At 41.8% G+C, this 18,976-nt stretch overlaps 1 protein-coding gene across 1 annotated transcript in view; it reads right to left on the bottom strand.

Annotated features, from left to right (window-relative positions):
• ADSS2 (adenylosuccinate synthase 2) overlaps positions 1-18,976 on the bottom strand; it is a 236,387-nt gene that overhangs the window by 4,437 nt on the left and 212,974 nt on the right. The window contains exons 10-12 of the mRNA XM_069234457.1: positions 13,410-13,534; positions 9,195-9,292; positions 6,192-6,341 (exon numbers count right to left, since the gene is read on the bottom strand). Coding sequence (XP_069090558.1) covers positions 6,192-6,341; positions 9,195-9,292; positions 13,410-13,534 — 373 coding nt within the window. The remainder of the gene's footprint in view (positions 1-6,191; positions 6,342-9,194; positions 9,293-13,409; positions 13,535-18,976) is intronic.

Genomic DNA, 18,976 nt, shown 5'->3' on the forward strand with positions numbered 1-18,976 from the left:
TAACTCGTAGATTAGACAAATGCACCAACACTTTTTTTTTTTTTTTTATGGTATTTGATTGTATTATCTACCAACTGCTGTAGAGTACTCCAATGCCCTTCTTGGCCTCAGGGACCCTGAACTCAGCCCAGACACCCATCCCGTGGGGCCCGCCATGTCACCTGGGTGTCCCCAAGGGCACCAGTTAGCAGCACTGGGGACTGTGGTGGAGGAGCCTCATGGCCTTCATGGTCCCAGCCGGCTCCTCACCTCCTGCGGGAGCCGGAATTGCTGTCACAGACAGGGAGCTGCTAAACATGCAGCTCCCTGTCTGTGAGAGCAATCCTTTCATCTGTTTGCCTGCCCACATCTCTGCGGGCAAGGAAACAGAGGAAAACTCCACTCCCAGCAAGCGAGAGCTGTGTGACAGCTCTCGCTTGCTGGGAGCGGAGTTGTGTTTGTTCTGAGCGGGAGCTGTCAAAGCTTCCGCCACGTCAGAGCAAACAGCTATATCCCAGTGATAGGCACCCTGAGACATAGCAGGAGCCGGCCCTGGGGGACATTATTGGCTACAGGAGGGGGGCCGTGAGCCCCCTTCCTTATGTTTTCACAGGCTGGCCCAAGGGAGGTGGTGGTCCCAGGGGCCGTATATGGCCTGGGAGGGGTGCTGTAAGGCCCCCTCCCACTTTCAAAGGTTATTTTGGCTCTGGGGAGGTGGTGGTCTGCGAGGCCCCCATTACTAATAATTTGGCCCCAAGGAGGTGGTGGTGGTCCTCGAGGCACGTGCGGTCTGCAAGGCCCCTCATGATTAATAATTTGGCTCCACGGAGGTAGTGGGCCCCAGGGGGGCCTGCAAAGGTCCCCACTACATTGAGCTAGCCCCAGGGAGGTGGTGGTCCCCGGGGCACAAGTAGGGCCCGCAAGGCCCCCCCTATTAGTAGTAATTTGGCCCCAGGAAGGTGGTGATCCACAGGGCCCAGGAGGGTCTGCGCAGCCCACCATTACAAAGATTCAGCCCCACAGAGGTGGTGTCCAGGCGCTCCCCCAGCTTACTAATATTTAACCCCGGGGAGGTGGTGATCCCCGGGTCTCAATGAGCCTCAGGAAGGGGGCCCCCTTTGCCCCTTCCTTTTTTTTTGTGTTTTTTTTTTCATCAATGCCCCCACGACCTTGCCCACCTAGGGGCTTTTCCCAAAACTAGCATGGGAGCCTGTGCTTGAAAAAAAGAAGAAAAAAATATGATGCCGCATCTGCTGCGACTCTGAGCAAAAAAAAAAAAAAAAAGGAAAATGCTTTTTTGCCCTGGCGGTGTCCCTCTGGCACCCCAGCACCAAAGCTAAGGGGTTAAGGTGTCACTACCGTGGCCTCTTTTGATATTTGTAATCGTTTGTCAGGGGCTCGGCTGAAGCCAAGTCCCAAAATGGCTACCAAAACTTCCTTGTTGAAGTGTTGCCAGTCAATCAGGTCTCAGTACAAGATTGGGAGGGTTTGCAGAGCCTTTGCAGCCCTATATATACAAATCTGAATTTTCTTCAATATCTCAAAAAACTACTGAACGGATTTACACCAAACAAAAAAAAAGGCACTCCGAGCTACCTTTCTACCAAATTTGGGGTAATTCCGTCCAGCGGTTCGGGCTGTAGTCCTGTTTACAAACATTATGGGAATAAGCCGGGGAAAACTGGCCCCCACTTCATGGATCACCCCAAAACTTTCCAGACTGCAGCAGAAGAGTCACATTTTTTGGGAACATTTTGTGAGGATTCATCAACCGGCGCCAAAGATATAGGTAAGTAAAAAATACACTTTTTCTATAAAAATGAGGTCCTAACTATAACTATCTAGTGGCAAAATCGCTAGGCAATACATACCATATAGCCCTACTATTACCCACTGGTGGTCGCCAGTGGGTAGTTATAGATAGATCTACATTTCCATAGGAAAAAACATTCCATTCACCGGTAGGTAGTAATAAGTTAGGCCTGCGATTGCACAGGAATAGCACTTTTTTGTTTGCTAATAACTCTGGTGCCGTTTGACCAATCTTCACAAAACTTTCCCAAAAAATGTTCATCCACCTCAGCTCCTTCCTTTCAAGTATTGGGGTGATCATTTAAATGCAGGCCAAGAAAAAAGGGAGGGCCCAAAAACAAATTTCTCCATGTATTTTACATAGACTTTTTTTTTTTTTTATAAAAGGGTTCAGCTAATACAGCTGAATGGAGTTACACCAAATTTTTCAGGTAGCTAGATCTTGGTCCAGGAAGCATACTTTTTGTGCTTTGGTGTAAATCCGTTTAGTAGTTAAGGGGAAATAAAAAAAATAAAAAAAGAGAGCATTTTGGTTGCCAGAGGAGGTTTTTTCTCTCACAGGAGCGAGTGCTCTGACTGGCTAGCCTCAACATGAAAAAAATGTTGTGGCAGCTGTTACAGGGCATAATCCTCAGTCCTGAAAATGTTTAAAAAAAGAAAAGAAAGATATGATAAAAGCCAGGGGTCCCAGAGAACCACAGAAATTCATAAATTATAGTTATCTCTACTAACTATAACTCGCACCCTGGCCATGTGCAGCTAATAACGCCGCATATTACATCACTGATGACATGATCTATGACATAATTGACAACATGACTGCAGCATCTGAAATGACAACATCGATGATATGGCTGTGCAAAGCAGGGTGAAAGTTTTAGGTACTTTAGGGCACGAGGCTGTTTTTTCTTCCAAGGTTTACATTCTTTAAAGGCCTCTGTGGTAGGCCCTAGCTGCCGAAGTTAACCTTTGTGATGACTCGTACAACCCTTGTGTGTAAAACATCTGTTGAAATAGGCAAGATACCCAACTAGAAGGTTAAATAAATATAACTGCAGCACAAACTCATTTTCCCCGAGACAGTAGAAACAAATGAATTTGAAGGTCAGATGAAAAAAATGTCCAAGTCATCTAGGGCAGGCAGCATGAATTTTTGCCCGCAGTATGGGTAATTTAGTGTTGTTTACCGATGACAACATGCAAATACCCTCCATATTTGGAGTCGATTAAGCTACATTTAGGAGGACCAAATTATTGTAACGACTGCATAAACTTCCCTTTGCCCTTCATGGGCCAGTGAATGTCCAGCATATCGGACTGGGTAAACTTTTCCACCACATCATCGTGCCCCTTTTCTTTTTTAGTCACCTGTGGTGGAGGAATCACAAATACCACCTTCACAAGACTTACTTTTGAAATGGTGAAGATTTACTTAAAGCTTTAATCTAGTAGTTCAAAAAACTTAAGTGTCCAGTTTTCTTTAAGTACCTGAAAACAATATTAGAAGACACAGTGAAGCCACTATGGAAGAAGGAATTAAAGGTTGGAGGGGGTCTCAACCACACAAAGCAGGCTATCAAAATCTCAACTATAGAGAGATAGTCAACCCTCAACATTTTGAAGCAAAAAAAGAAGCTCAGATGGCTATGTGTGTACAAAGCGTTATTTGTAGAACATTCGTATGTCTCATGACTGAGGTGTCTTAGCACCAACACATTATTTTAAGATAACTGAGATAAAGTGTCTTGTCCTCAACATGGCATCAAGCATGCTCAATTATTTTGAAGTCAGAAGAATTGCTAAAAGCAAGACAACAGTGGTTCCTGTTGAAGTTGCTTCTGTCCTAGTGTGGCTACTGCAAAGGTCTATAAAAGAAGATCCAGGAAGAAAGGGTACTGACCCTTTTGCGCACTGGGCAGGGAGCACAATCTTTGAGCCAGTATTGTTTAACTATTCTTACACAGTGGGATTTTTTTTTTCTACGGAGAGAAAATATATATTTCACTGACTTGGTGAGTGGTTCATCCACATGGTATATGGTAGCATACTAAATTGACTTCTTACGGTGAACTGCAGAGAGGAATGAGAAGACCCCAATGCAACTGTAAGTGTTTATTATATTTGGCATTAATTTTGCATTTGGTGTTCTTCCAAAAGAAAAAATCCACTGTACTTTCAGATTTCTCCAAACCAACTACAATTACTACAAATAGAAGCATGGGCAGCAGAGCAGCACAAAGTATCTTTAGATGTTTATGTCACATTTAAGATTACGCAGGCGAGATGAAAACGTAACTACAGCAGCGTGATCCTCTGCACACTCCTCGGAGACCAGTATTGCTCTGGCGACATTAACAAGAGAATATTTTAACTCTTGCACAAGGGATATTTCAAATTTCTGCCTGTTGTAATAACTATATTAAGCTGTTAATGGCTTTCTGGAGCCTCTGGACGACCATAAAAAGGGTCCCACCTTGCTAAATCAAGTTCATTCCATTAAAGGACAGAAGGGAGGTGGAAAAAAAGGAGATGGAAGAAAAGACAATGAGTGCGGGTGAGCGGGAAAGAGGCAAATGTTGAAGTAACCTGTCTGGTTAATTTAGCATTTCTCTTCCAACCAGTGGGTTACAAACCATAGCGAAAGACAGTGTGATTTTCACTCCTGTGAAGCTCAGTGGATAAAAGTAATGGCTAGTCTTAGCCATCTTATGGTATTTACTATTATCTAAGCTAAGTATTGTGAAACAGAAGAACAGATCACAGCATCTATCACACTCCCACAACAACTTTTCAATGAAAACTGTTGTAATCCTAATGTGTGTAACGTGAACACATATTTCACTCTCCACAATTGAGACATTCATCTTCACATGCATCACAATTTGTTGAAAACAATTCCTAAATACAGTGTTGTCTCTTTCCTTGTAAAATATGTTTTCAACAAATCACTCAGAGAGGGTTAGTGTTACTCGCATGATGTGATTGATAATAAAGAGTTTAGGTTAGGGCGTACCGGTCTCTGTCTCACTGTTCCAAGGCTCTTCAACTATGGTTTGAATTCTTGACTGCCTGCAACCCACGGATATCACACAAACAACATAGGATCTTCTAGTATTTCAGGGGTTTTCAAGCTATTTGTAGGAGTTTTTATTGCAGGATCTTCATTCAGGAGCTTTTTAATTTGCGAGTTAAGTCCCTCTAACACCTTAACTAGAAATGGGCTTGTTTACCCACTAAATATTAAAAACCATTTAGGTACTAGAATATCTTGAAAAAAAAACACATGCAATGATTTTCAGTCGAGGGCAATCGCATGTGTGTTATCCACTGTGAAAACTAGTCTGGGTTCTGGTGATTAGTGGTTGGACGAGTCAATTTTTCTTAGTTTTCTTACTGAAGGTGTATTTGAATTTAACATAATCAGACAAAAAAGGTACTTTAGTTTCTACTTCTCTTGACTCTTAGAACACAAAAAAATATAATTTACATACCTTTGATCCCAAGGAATTCATCCAACTGCAGACATTTCTCCATCATGGCTCACCATGGAGATAAAATTAAGAGGTCACTGGAATCAGACAGGAAACCGCTACGTAACAACTTCCAGGATAAGAATGCATGTTTTGCAATCTCTCAAACAATGGCCTGGACCAGCTGTAGTTCCAGGACCAATTCCGTGACTAACGCTTTGTCCTGCATAATCCTTCATTTTTGTATGGGAGGGCAATATGATGAAATTGTTGTGGTTAAAGAGACCCAATTAAGTTAATGACAAAAAGATACTTGACTTTTATGCTCTTTCACTTGTTTAGATACTCCTCAGTACGCTAATGACTACTCATCTATGTCCTCTTTGGCAAAGAAAAAAGAAATTGCTTTGGGGCAAGGAGAAATCTGTGAGTTATGTTTAATGGCATGCGCTCATATACCATCACACTTAATCCTTAAAACGTACCTGACACTGACAAAGAGTTCAGGGTCTCAGTGCTTAATTGGTAATCGAATAAGTGCTGCAGTGCAAAATATTGTTTGGAAGCCTGCGGCCAATGCTGTTAACTGTCAGGGGTGTCGAATACCAAGGTTGAGCTGTTTTGATTCCACCTCATGCCTCTTTATCTACTACCTGACACTTCCTGCCTCTTTATTTCATTCATGCACATTTTGTTTTATCCCAGCTTTCTTTGTCACTGTTTTTCCATTTGTTCTCTTTATCTTTCTTTCCTCCTTTTGTGTTACTTCTCTCCGTTGCTCAGGTTTAAAGTCTGATATGAAAAAATAAGTGCAAGTCCTCAAAACTGAGTGCTGGTAGCCCCCATCGGCTTACGTTAAGCACTCGAGGGTCCGTGTCCCAAGCAGAATAAAATGAGATACTATGAAGGCAAACCGATTTTAATACTTACTCGGTATTCCAAGCTCCGTTTGTATGTATTTAACATATCTCTGTGCATTGGGAGGGAGCTCCTCAAAAGTTCTGGCCCTTGATGTATCGGTGTTCCATCCAGGGAGGGTCTCGTATTTCACGTCGACTCTATTCAAGATCTCCTGGTTGGCTACAAAATTGGAGACAATAACCATTAGTTACAGAGAATGTTCTTATTAAAGGTCCCAATTATACAACACATACACAGTTCCTACAGGTTGGGTAGTACAACAAAAGTATCATAAACTTAAGTAGATTTTGTGTGATTATATAAATTTGCGTAGTAGTTACAGCAGTCTCCTAATGATATTGTTTGGAGGCCCTACGAACAACAGAAGTTAAAAAAATAATTTGCAGCTTGTAAAAGTAAATGAAATGCTCCTACAACACATACTTTCTGGTTTTCAGGTGGAGGTAGTTAAAATGGTTCTAAAAAGTGCCCGCATCAAGACTGTGCTCAAATAAGGGCAATGGAAAGAGACAGAAATGCAAAGGAGAAAAAAAATCAGAAAAGGAGGTAGAAATCTAGCAGTGAGAATGAATGGTGCAACATCAATTTATAAAATGCATTATATTCTATTATACACAACTAAGCACATCAGTACACTGGGTTTACTCTGGTCAATAGGCTTACCAGAGCATTGTTGTTGAAGTTTGTTGTCAATGTCAAAAGTTGATGCTTTGCATATTCCTGACGGACATTGTTTATCTGATATCATAGTGGGATCTGCCCCTTTTCCGTGTGCGTCTTAAGCGTGAGCAAGACTTTTTGGAACTTGTACATTCGATCATGTATAATGGCCGATAGTTTTTCCATTGTGTAAATGTTCCACACCTTTCTTGATCACATTGTAATCATGCCAGTCAGGGAATATACAATGTTTCCCCCCGGTAGCCATAAAGGAGCAGCAGGGGGTGTAGTGGAAGGGAGACCAGTTACGGCCCTAATTTTTTTTAGAAATCTCTTTCCAGTCTGTGGAAAGTGGACACAGCACCAGGATGCATGCAAGCAGGGTGCACACTGGACCAACCAACTGAACATAGTTTCTAATCTGGTAGGGGTATAATCCAGTCACAATTTAATTTAAATTTTCTTTATGCTGCACACAAATGGGAGATTTAGCTGCCCTAGTCCGTATTTTCCCACGTCTTTTCAGATATGTCGATTCCTAGGTCCCTTTCACAGTGTGTTGTACATTTGTGTTTATAGGTAGGGCTCAGATCATGTATATAGAAGTGTAGCAAGGTGATACTCTTTGTGAACTTGGCCTTTATATGCTTCTTCTCTATTTGCCAGGGCTTCTACCTCTCATCTGTTAACTAAGAATAGTAGTTGTGTAAGTCTATATTGCTCTTCTCTGCTCAGGTTGTCTCTGAGCTCGTCTCTTATCACAAGCTCTCCCCTGGTAGAGCAGTCACCTGATGTCATTGTGTTACGTTGATTCCATCTACTGAAACCCAGGTCTATTATTTTCAGCATTAAAACCATGTTGTGCTTCAATGGTGTAGTTGGAGAGGAATATAAAGTAATGCCTTTCTTTGTTACTACAGACTGTTTGTTAATGTTCCAGCAGAAGCGCTGTGGTTTGTACTACTGAATGGGCTTTAGGCCTGGTCTAATCGGGAACCCTGGCAGGTACAGAAGTAGGGTGTGGGAGAAACCCTACTCCACTCGTACCCATGGTTTGCCTTCATGATTGATTGTAGTTCCAGTACACGGCAGGTCTCATCTGGATCGCTAGCACATAGTTATGGATATTGGGTAGGCCCAGCCACCACCCTCAGCCCCCTCCCAGAGTGTTTTTATGATTGTTGCAGTCCTTTTCCGCCACTCAAAACTCAAAAGCGTTTCTGGAATATGAGATTATATGACCTTGAGGAATCTCAGGAGTAATGTTGGAACCACACAGAGTAAGTGAGGTATGATTTCTTTTTTTTAAACTGGTTATCCTCCCTATCCAGGGCACTTTCAGCTTCCACCAGTGATCGAGATCTTTAAAAAGTGTCTGCAAAAGTGGAGGGATGTTAGATATATGTACCTCTATCCTCCTGTGGCAGATGAACAACAAGGTATTTTATTTGGTCCTCCGTCCAGGAGCAGGCACTCTACAGTCCTTTATCGAGTTCATCTTTGAGAGCAGGAAGGGAAGATATAGGCTATTGGTGAGGAAGTGTAAGCTGTCAGCCACAAACAGTGGGGCTTTATGTTTTGAAGTACAAACTTTGCGACCCTTCATGCTCAGGTTGTATACGGTGCTTAAAGACCAGCCACTGCTGTCTATTTGTAGCTAATGTAAAATGTAGGCCTCGTCATAGTAGGATCACCATGCAATTCATTTTTGTGCTATTGGTGACAAATTGTGAGGTAAACAAGCATGATTGAAGGCATAGGATATCTTTGTTAATGACGCGAGGCTCTTGACGGTCTGCATTATGCAGGTATTTTTAAGCAGTAACCTTAAATGGGGCACATTATGGCTGTGCTATCCTATGGCGTGTATTCTAGATCTCTACACCTAGAGAATCTTTTCATAACTTGCTTGTTTTTGAATTTTAACAATATATTGACCGGTGTGATTACAGAACCTAGTCGTGCATCAGATGTGAGTAAATTCAGATTTTTAAATCACCATCTATTTGCTTTATTTTGCATTTTTTGATCTTTGATCAAGTTCATACACCCTGGAATTGCGCTGGAAAAACTTATGTTCTTTGTAAACCCCTCAAGAAGTATATATATCTCACAACTGTGTCACCCGACTGTGCAGACTTCAGTAATAAATCGGGAAAGAATGTCATAAGGAAAAAAAACATAAATGTAACATATTGAAGGCATGAAAACAAAGAGCAGAAGAAAACATAAGGACAGTTATTAATCAACTGAATGTCTGAGTGATATTTCAAACAGTGGCAAGGTGGAACTGAATATAATTTGGATATTACCACTATAATATTACAGATGCCAGTGTAAAACATACTATACCAGGGAAATGTGGTATTATCGTTCCATCCAGTGTGTAAGCCACTCCGATTCTGATTTCAGAGAACACATCCAAGATATCAAGTTTTGTGAGTGCCAGTCTATTAAAAAAAAGCAGATGCAAAAACCTTTATTAGACACACAAACTCTCACACTGTTGTGTAGCAAGTCAATGCAGAGCATGCTGGGTTGTGGTCCAATTTCAGTGTCGGGCAATATCGCAGTACCAGAAGGGCTGGTTTGACAGATCAGTTTGTGGGCTGTTTTAGGGCCTGTTTTGTTTTGGTTGTCCAATTTTTTGTGTGGATTTCTCTGATATTATCACAAACATTGTCAGTAACAGGTTCGGGATGGGGCCAAAAATAGTCTTGGGCACCAAAATAAAATTGGCCTCTATTTGCATATCAGATATTTAAAACGTGGCCCACATTTGTAAAGAGGGCCATTTTGAACTTGCAAAGACACACTAATTGGGTGTTTTACAAGGTATGGGCACGTCCACTGAAATTATACAGCAAGGGAGAACCAAATTATGAGGCAGGGTTGACTAAATTATGCAGCAAGGAAAGGAAAATTATGTGAATTAATGTGGCACATTTTATGATAGTGTTACTTCATCATTTTGTCATTTTTTCACGTTTACACTGTCTTGGCAAAGGTTTCAATTCATTAGTACCAGTTTAACATCCAAATACAGTAATAAGCAACTGATGACCAATCAATCTTTGTATAGAGCCTTCCACTGCATAGCAATGCATGTCGTCACGATTTTAGTAACTTTTGATCCGTTCAAGCTAGAAATAAAATTCTTTTTTTGTTAAAATACTGTTTATTTAGATAAAGATGCAGCATGTTAATACTTCCACGCTCACAACCTTCTGGCACATGGCCACAAAGTCATAGCTCTACTTTCACACATAGCTGGTAATATGTCTTGGTAGGTTAATGTGCCAGCTGCAGATGACTGCGAGTAGCATGAAAAGGGCAAGCTCATATCCTTTTTGGGCTGGCTTAACCTTTTATTCCTCAAGGGTCAATACAGGAAGCACCACTGACTTAGGTAATAGTGACATATGAAACCATCACTTTGAGAATTCATTGAATTACTGCTACACAGCAGACCAGTTCTTTATTAGCCACTATTATGTCAAGCCATGTAATTATTAAGTAAAAAAAAATTCAACTGGTAATGGTCTACACAAAGAGTTGTTCAGGAGCAGCTTCTCCATTTGGCATCGTCCCATTCCCAAAAATGTGCTCTAGGAAAGCCCCAGAGATGAAAAATAAAATGGTAATAAACTTAATTTATTACCATTTTATTTTTCATTCACCCATCCTGAACAGAGTGTCAGGACGGGCGGGGCCATTGCTGCAGCAGGGAGGAGCGTTGGGCTGGCTGTGTACTAAGGTACTAAGTGCGCCTGTCTCTTTGGCTGGCTGTCTTGCGACGGCCAGCCAGACATGCCCTTTTTAAACCTCTCTAACGAACAGGCCTCCAGTACTCTTAAAAGCACTGAGAGAAGCCGCTCCCTCCAATCCTGGAGCCTCTCTCATGCTGGTAACCAGCATGAGGGCAGCACCAGGATTGGTTAGGGGAATTTACTGGAGCCCAAGGAGACAGAGCAGAACACGGACAGGATTGAGGAGGATGTTGGATGTCGTGAAGCAAGCAAGGTAAGTGATTATTTCTTTTTATCTACACTCACAACTCACCTTGCATGCATGCATGCACCCGCCGATCACACATCACTGCAGAGAATTTTATGCAGCCTGCACTGTTAACTTGCCTTCTTCAGATATCTTTGTATCATTTGTAGGTAAGAGGTTCAAAACCAATGAGATAGCTTAGTAGGATTTATATACCTACTGCACAGATCAGCGTGTAACCAGCAAAAGACAGCTTCCAATCCAACTATAATCATTTTGTGAGAATTAATGCATCCACTGCAGTCATCTGTATAACCCGCCATATTACTGAACCAGTGGTGAAGTGGAGTGGATTAATGCATCCCAGTGCTGACGTGTGGGTGCAACCCACCCACTTGTCACAATTCTGATCTGCTGCAGCCTCTGCAGCTAGCATTTAGTGTACGCTGGTTGTAGGTGGGAAATTGTTCCAGATCCTTGGTATGAAGAGGGAGAAGGCTAGCTTTCTCTTTTTATACCCTTTGTTTTTTAGCCTGATTTTGTCTGAACTCTTTAAACAGTGTTGGCTCTTAGAGCTGGTTTGTTTTTTGGCGAGTTGTACTGGTGTCATAGTTCCTGCTCCTTTGCAGGTGGTAAAGCAGAAAACACTATTTAAGGCCACCTTTTTGGGTCTGGTGTTAATCAAGGACGTTTGATTTGACTAAAAGTATACACCATTGGCTAACTTCATTCCTAGTGACAACATCCTTCCCTTTCACAAGGAGCACAGTCACACAAAAGTAGTTCAGTTAAGTGCCAGGGACCCCTATGGCAATATGTGGTTTGATGAAAATATTTGTTTTCTTTGATTATGAGGGGCTACTGCAGCAAAATATCTCGAATTCATAAGGTCAAGTTTCTTCTTCAATATTGGTGGCCCATTGGTGGCAAAAGATGGAATGAATATGCAATAAATATTTAGTGCTGTAGGAAATGGGGGCACACTCGAGTTTTGAAATATTGTCAGTCTTCTACTTCCGAATATTACCTATTAAAACAACTGCTTTTTAACCAAGTTCTTTACCACAATTTGGTGTATAATCAATGGACCTTTTTGACTTCCACTATTCAAAAGTTTGACTGGGGAGTACTACACCCATCCCCTCCTTGTATTAGTTGAACTTGCTTTGCTTACTTGATGAAACTCGTAAACAATGTTTACACCCTATCAGTTTTAAAAGTCACCAGCTGCCACTGACCAGAGGGTCTGAATCATAAAGCACATTAGGCACACAAGTGAAGCTTAGGTGTGCAAATAATGTGTAATTTATCTGGCAAATAGTTCCTTCACAAAATCAGTAACTGCAGGATTTGAACGTCAGTGAGATTTGCTCAAACAAGTATTCTGCCAATATAGCAAAAATTCTGTGACAGAAAAAATAGATCAGACTCATTCTGAAATGTTCCAAGGTGGGTCCACTTGCAAAAGTTGGGGCTGATCAAAATAAATCAGATGTTTGTGGGTGGACAACTTTTTCGGGGTAAACTCATATTTTGAACTTTTTTGGGGATTTACATTTACTCTTTTCAAGAGCATAAGAACATTTGTTTTCAGGGTCGAAATTGGAAGGAGAAACCTCCAAAATGTACAGAAGGTGGGGGAGGGGAAAGGTTTCTCAGTGAAAATAGTTTTTCTCGTGGAGAAACTTAAGAAAATGTTAACTTAGGTAAATTACATTTCCTAGCAGAGAAAATACTAGGGGAATGTGCCACGGTTGCACATTCCTGGATATCTTTCTGAATTCCATGAAGCCAGAAATTAAAGCACATCACATGCATAACTCCTGTATTAATTCCACCAACCACGTGCATTAGCTCACCCCCTCACCAATAATGACTAACTAACCACAATTACTTCAGACCATCATTTAAAAAAACTGAAATGACTGCATGGAATGGTCCTCTTTGGGGGCACAAGACTAATCCTAATAATTAACAGTAACCAATAACACTGAACTAAACATTACATTTGGGTTCTGCGCAGTGTGCTGCCTGGAGTAAAGTGCTTTGACGCCTCATCAGGGATAGTAACCACTATATAAATGGAATTGCAATTACCACTACATGAGTACATTTACAACTTTCAGGTTGGGAGTTCAAGGATTCATGCCCAATGTGAGTTGCCCTTACTCTTATTCACAGTCATACAATACTTTCCTGTAAATAAAACTTGCTGTGCGCTTGGAACTTTGCGGCTTGATAATGAAATCACTTATCTAAGTGTCAGGAGACTGACATCTCTTCCCTTCAAGTGACTCGCATCTAAAGGCCAATCAGGTGCAACAAAGTTACTGCAGTACTGATTCACTTTTAATTGACTAGGTGTATTGTACACACACTCTGCCTTTATTAGCTTTTTTAAATATATTTATAGCAGGGGATGGGCGGTCATCCTATTTTCAGTGACTCAATGTACTTTTGAAGGGAGACTCATTGTAGGCCTCCAACTCTGGGTCAACCACCTGCTACACTTAGTTTCAGCAAAGGGCAAGGTTCTGTGAACTAAAAAAATCATCAGTGCAAACTACTCACGCAGTAAAACCATTGATCATGTGTGCATATTTGAGCAAGACTAGATCAAGCCAGCCGCATCTTCGCTTTCTGCCAGTGGTTACTCCAACTTCATGACCTCTGGTCTGAAGAACATCCCCAATTTCCTAATAGGAAAGGAAAATGGTTAGTTTGAGAAAAAACTGCAAAGAAAGAAATTAAACGTTCATAATAAATTAAGTTAAGCACAACTAAATATATTTTTCTAATTATAAAGTAGGAATCCATCCTTCTTGACATTCTTTTCATATATTTTAACAGCTAAACCTCTGGTTCATAATACAATGAACCTGCTTTAATTCAATTCAGTGTGTAGTCCAGATCATCTTCTGTTTTACTGCTTCTTTTGAATCAGTTAATCAACGGAATTTACCAACCCAGGGCAGGACAGTAAAAGTAATGGAAGCAGAATATTTGTTACGCAAAAATAAATAGATCTTCAAATACTTGTTGACAAGTACATTACACGACAAGGACATTTAAATGCTCTTAGAATGCGCAATGCTGGGTAAACAGTGAACTGGGTGCTCTTCTAGCTGTACTAGTTGATGCAAATGAGAATGAGAGGTTTTACAAACCAGCCCAGTAATTACCACAGCTAAGTTACTTGGCTGACATGTTAAGTTCAGAGGGGCCCACTGGTGTTCCTAAATGCGTCAAGATGTTTTGGAAAGGACATATATTGCAGTTCTCAGTCTTGGTCATGTGGATTGGGTTTGGAAGAGAACAATTCACAGGGAAAACACTAAGAGGGTCATTACGACCCTGGTCAGACTGCCAGCATTGCTAGTTTTCCTCCACAGGAGGGACTGGCGCTGCTGCCAGTGCTAATCCGCCAGGGCAGCGCTGCAAGCAGTGTCACCCTGGGGATTACGACCCCCTTCTCCGCCAGGTTCTACATGGCAGTAGCACCGCAATATAAAGGCTGGCGGAGACGGGGTGCAGGGGGCCCCTACACTGCCCATGCACTTGCCATGGGCAGTCCAGTGCCCCCATGGCCAGCCCCGCAGCGCCGTTCACTGTCTGCACAGCAGACAGTGAACAGCGCAATGGGTGCTGGTGCACCTTGCACACAGCAGCATTGCCGCCGGCGTCAATGTTCTAGGTGGTTTCCAGGGGGTCAGCAGGCAGACACACAGTTTCCGTCCACTGACTCAGTGGAAAACACCCATTGGGACCCGCAGGAAGGTGGCTGCACTGGCGACAACTTGACCGCAGGAGTTTGGCAGACAGCCTTTTCCATCCTTTAAACTCATAATGATCCCCTGAATCGGAGTTCCTTAATGCTCTGATTGTTACCAGGTGAAACCTACAGCGCTCCATTTGCAACCACCATTTAGAAAGATGGGGAAAACTGATACACTACCACCCAAAAGCAAGGGTTGATGGGATCACAGAAAGGGGATGCTGTTCGTTGCAAGGCCCACTCTCAAAGCCTATGGTACTTGCTCTTGTGTTTAGCTCTAGCTTAATATTGCCTGACAGTTTGATATCAAATGTTACACCATAAAGCAAATGTAACTCTTGATACTCCTGTGGATTAGCTCTTTCCTTTCCTTGTAGAACCTTTACAGCCTGTTTATGACTTTACGTTGAAGTAAGCACTCTCCATCAAATGTACTGAACTCTTTGGTCTTGCTAAAGTAATACTTTAATGCTCTTATGATATGAAACAGGAGCAGACTTTTCTTAGTTATGGTGAGGATATCAGAAAATAACTGAGCTGAAAGAGATAGGACTTACACCTGTGCACAAGGTTGTTATAATTATTAATTTACATCCATAAAACCAGATTAATCTAACGATACAAATCATTCTTTTACTGATAACCAGTCAAATATCTTTATTCAATTTTGTGGCTAAATTCATGAAAGAGCATAAAACAATACAATACTATTCATCTTTAAAACAATAACTGTTGAAACAATTTAGATTAAATGAACTTATTACTGCTACTTCACCCAAGGAAATCAAGCCTCTGTAAAGTGCGTAAAATAAAATTCAATAAAGTGCAGATGTCACTGGGAGAGCACCCCTACCCGAATTTCGGACAACACATTTTTTCAGCAGCTAACAGGGTGACATTTCTAAGCCATCCATTGATTTCCTTTTTCTAACTGACAATTTTAAACAAGCATTTTCAATGCAATGGGCTCGCATTTGCTCGAGTTGGAGCTATTTGCGTTGTAAACTCTTAACCTAACTTTTCTTGCCACACAAATTAAAAGAAAAAAAACACAGCGCGATCGCACTATGTAAATTGCAGCGCGATCACGCTGAAATTTAATACGAAAACACGGAGTGCGATCGCGCTGCGGGGAAAATTAACAGATAAAGTAGTCCAGAAACCAGGCTCAAAACATCGAGACTCGTATGTTTCTAGAAGTTTACCGGTGCTGTGTAGGTGGGCTAAACACCGGAAAAGGCATGATGTATGCATGCCTTTCACAAATGAAATCATGCAGATTTTAAAGAGCAAGCCCAGGAACCAATGAAAGAGACTGACGTGACCTGGGCGTGCTTTGAAGCCCAAAGAGAGATTACTTTATGGCGGAGCGCTTTGTGCTCGCCCATAAAAAACGGCATACATTATGACAAGCGTAAGGGCTGCCTAACAGCTGTAAATACAGTATGGCATCTTTACATTTCTGGAAGGCAAGAGGTTTCAGAATATGTTTAAGACAGCCTACAAAGAAGGGTCTTTAAAATGTGCAAAAAAAAAAAAAGAAAGGCACCAAGGACTGCTCAGCCAACCCGTCACAGGGATAGGCTGGTAATTGACTCACTCAAAGCTTTTAGTCATAGGAAAAACATAAAAGTTGCCACACTGTATCTAAAAAGAAGAGACCTTTCCCACCGTGAAAGTTCTAACAGCAAATAAAATGCCATCTTCCTTCAATATTCGTGTGTAACACTTGCTGAGGAAACTCTCCATTCTTTGTGAAATACACAACTCTGCTTGGCGGGACTTTACTAGCCTCTTATCAGATTTATTTAAATTAGTTGGGGGCAGTAAACATTTTGTGGAGCCCGATGTCTGATGTGAGCACGACCTTATTAACATATTTCAACCAGGGTATCTAAACTAAGGTAATCCAAAACCACTTCCCTATTAAAACTTTTTCAGAGCTGGTCCATACCCTAATCCACAGCAAAAGCGGTGCCAGCTTGTCTACATGGGAAACATATTGTTTGTTAAGTTCTGAATGCAGGATGAAGTTGGAACTAGTTGAAGGGAGAGTCAGAAGTCGTGAACAAATCTGATTTTCCTCCACCTGAATGGGGGAAGCGTTATAGAACTCCCACACCCCTGATCCCTAAATCGCTGTGGGAAAGCACTGCAAGTTATACATTGTAATGTAGGGAGAAGTAGGACTTCTACCGTCCTCACGAGCGAGGTTGAGTAAAGACCTAGCTGCCCTACTTCATCTCAAACAGGCAGCCTTAACCTGGGACTGCCAAGAACCTGTAGAATCAAAAATGACACCATGGTGTTTAAAATTTTGAACGGAACTCACAGACTGGTCTAAAATCTGGAGGGACCACAAGCTTCTCCTTCCCGGGCTACATGCCATTATGAATGATTTCCCAAAATTAGTTGTCAGATGTAGGCTACCCATGAATCTGATTAAGGATTCAACCAAGATACGCAGGATAGTAGGGGTGCGGGCCATTAAGACAGCATAATTGGTGCATAATAATGCCAGAACCAGGACATTGGCTATTTTTGGAACGTCTGGTGGCCGGCGATAGGTGGGTGCTTAACTCGTTGATGTAGATAACAAAAAGCAAAGTAGCTCTGACATCAGTATCTCTTGGGCGAAACTTCCTCAAAGGACGGTTAGCCGCAGAACACAGTAAAACCAGCGTGGACAGTCTTGGGCAGGCCGGAGGTTTTTTTAACAAGTGATTCATAATACATGAGCATAATAGATGAGAGGCTGCAAATAAAGATTCCCCAGTATCTTCAATTAGGCACCCCATAAATACTGGCAAGTGTTTCTTGAGGAAGGAATTTAGAGTGGACTTAGGGTCCTTAAGTGACCAAACCAATCTAAGTCCATCCTTTGAAAGTTGAATAACTTCCATACTCATCGCTGTCGGTTTGTCACTATCCATGGGAAAGACCCCTTCTATACACAGTGGATTATGACCCCCCCCCCCCCTCCATTGGGTCTTAAGTATACTACATTTGATGACTCAATGAAGCAGGTTCCTCAGGGCAAATATATAATCAATAATAGATAAGTACCCCCCCCCCCCAAAATGTAGGTGCGCTTGGACCGCCATCCTCGGAAAGGTTGATTACATTCACAAGATCATTTGAAGCTAAAAAAGTTCCTTAATTCCCTCCCTCCATAATCATAATTTCTTTCTATAATTACAAAAGCCCACGAGGCCCAACTCCTCCTTCAGATTTCCTGGCTTGGCATTAAAATCTCCACAAAGCAGGAATCTAGGTTGGGAAATCACACCAGGAACAGTTGGCTTAAGGCCTGCTATAAACTGAAACAGACCCTCAAAGAGATAATAAAAGGAATTAGTAAAACCGTCTTTACAAAAATGTACTAAATAAAAATAAAAAGAGCCCTAGTTATCTTTGATGAGCACTGCCTGGTATGCAGGACTTCCCACGTCAATAGTTGTTACGGCCACCTTAAGATTCAATTTTACCCAAATTTAGAGACCACCCTTTGCTCTTCCCTGGGCAGAGGGTATAGCAGGGGAGGAGTAACTTGAGAAACCCCTACATGAGATTGATGAGGCAGCACAAGTTTACTGTAGAAGAACAAAATCAAACTTATCAATAAAATCCAGCCAGTATGGGATTTTAATCCTTTCTTTTAAGCCCAGCAGTGTTCCAGCTTTAAGAGAGAAATAATTTCTGGGTCTAGCAGAGCCTGCTCTAGACCCACTCTTCAAGTTTTCTGTCACCCTAGACATGACCTGGAACAGATCTATAATGGGGGATTGCTGCAGTCAACTTTGGATAAAACATCAAACTGATTCCCCACAGGTACATTAAATCAGATGTTGGAGGGGAGTGAGGAAATGGGTTGAGCTGACTGCACTAAAACAGGTGACACCCTTAAAGTTTCAACAGCCCCTCTCCTCCAGAACACCCCAGCCTGTGGGTTATAAACAGGTGCAGACATGAAGTGACCAATAATGTTCTCCACCTTGTCATAGTCCTATTGGTTTAACGACATATTAATGACATCTCTATAGCACTTCCTAAAGAGAACATTGTGCTCTATTTGAAAATCATGTTGAGTTTTTAATCTCGAACTGTACACCTAGCTCATGTCTACTGTTTGCTGATCCTTTAGAAATGGTCTGTTGTATGAAAGAGACCTTGCTTGTCATTCTGTCTGGGGGTTAATGCTGGTTAGAGTGTAGGAGTGCTGATACCACCAATACTTAGTTTGTGCTGGCTGATTGCTAATGGCACTGCTGGCACAAATTTGAGGCCCCCGGGACCCTTTTGGTCTTCACCCAGGGGCACGTGGAGCAGTCCAGGTGAAGAAGGAAAACTTACAAGACCCATT

This window comes from Pleurodeles waltl, chromosome 5, assembly GCF_031143425.1.
Source record: "Pleurodeles waltl isolate 20211129_DDA chromosome 5, aPleWal1.hap1.20221129, whole genome shotgun sequence".
In the NCBI taxonomy this organism is placed as follows: Eukaryota; Metazoa; Chordata; class Amphibia; order Caudata; family Salamandridae; genus Pleurodeles; species Pleurodeles waltl.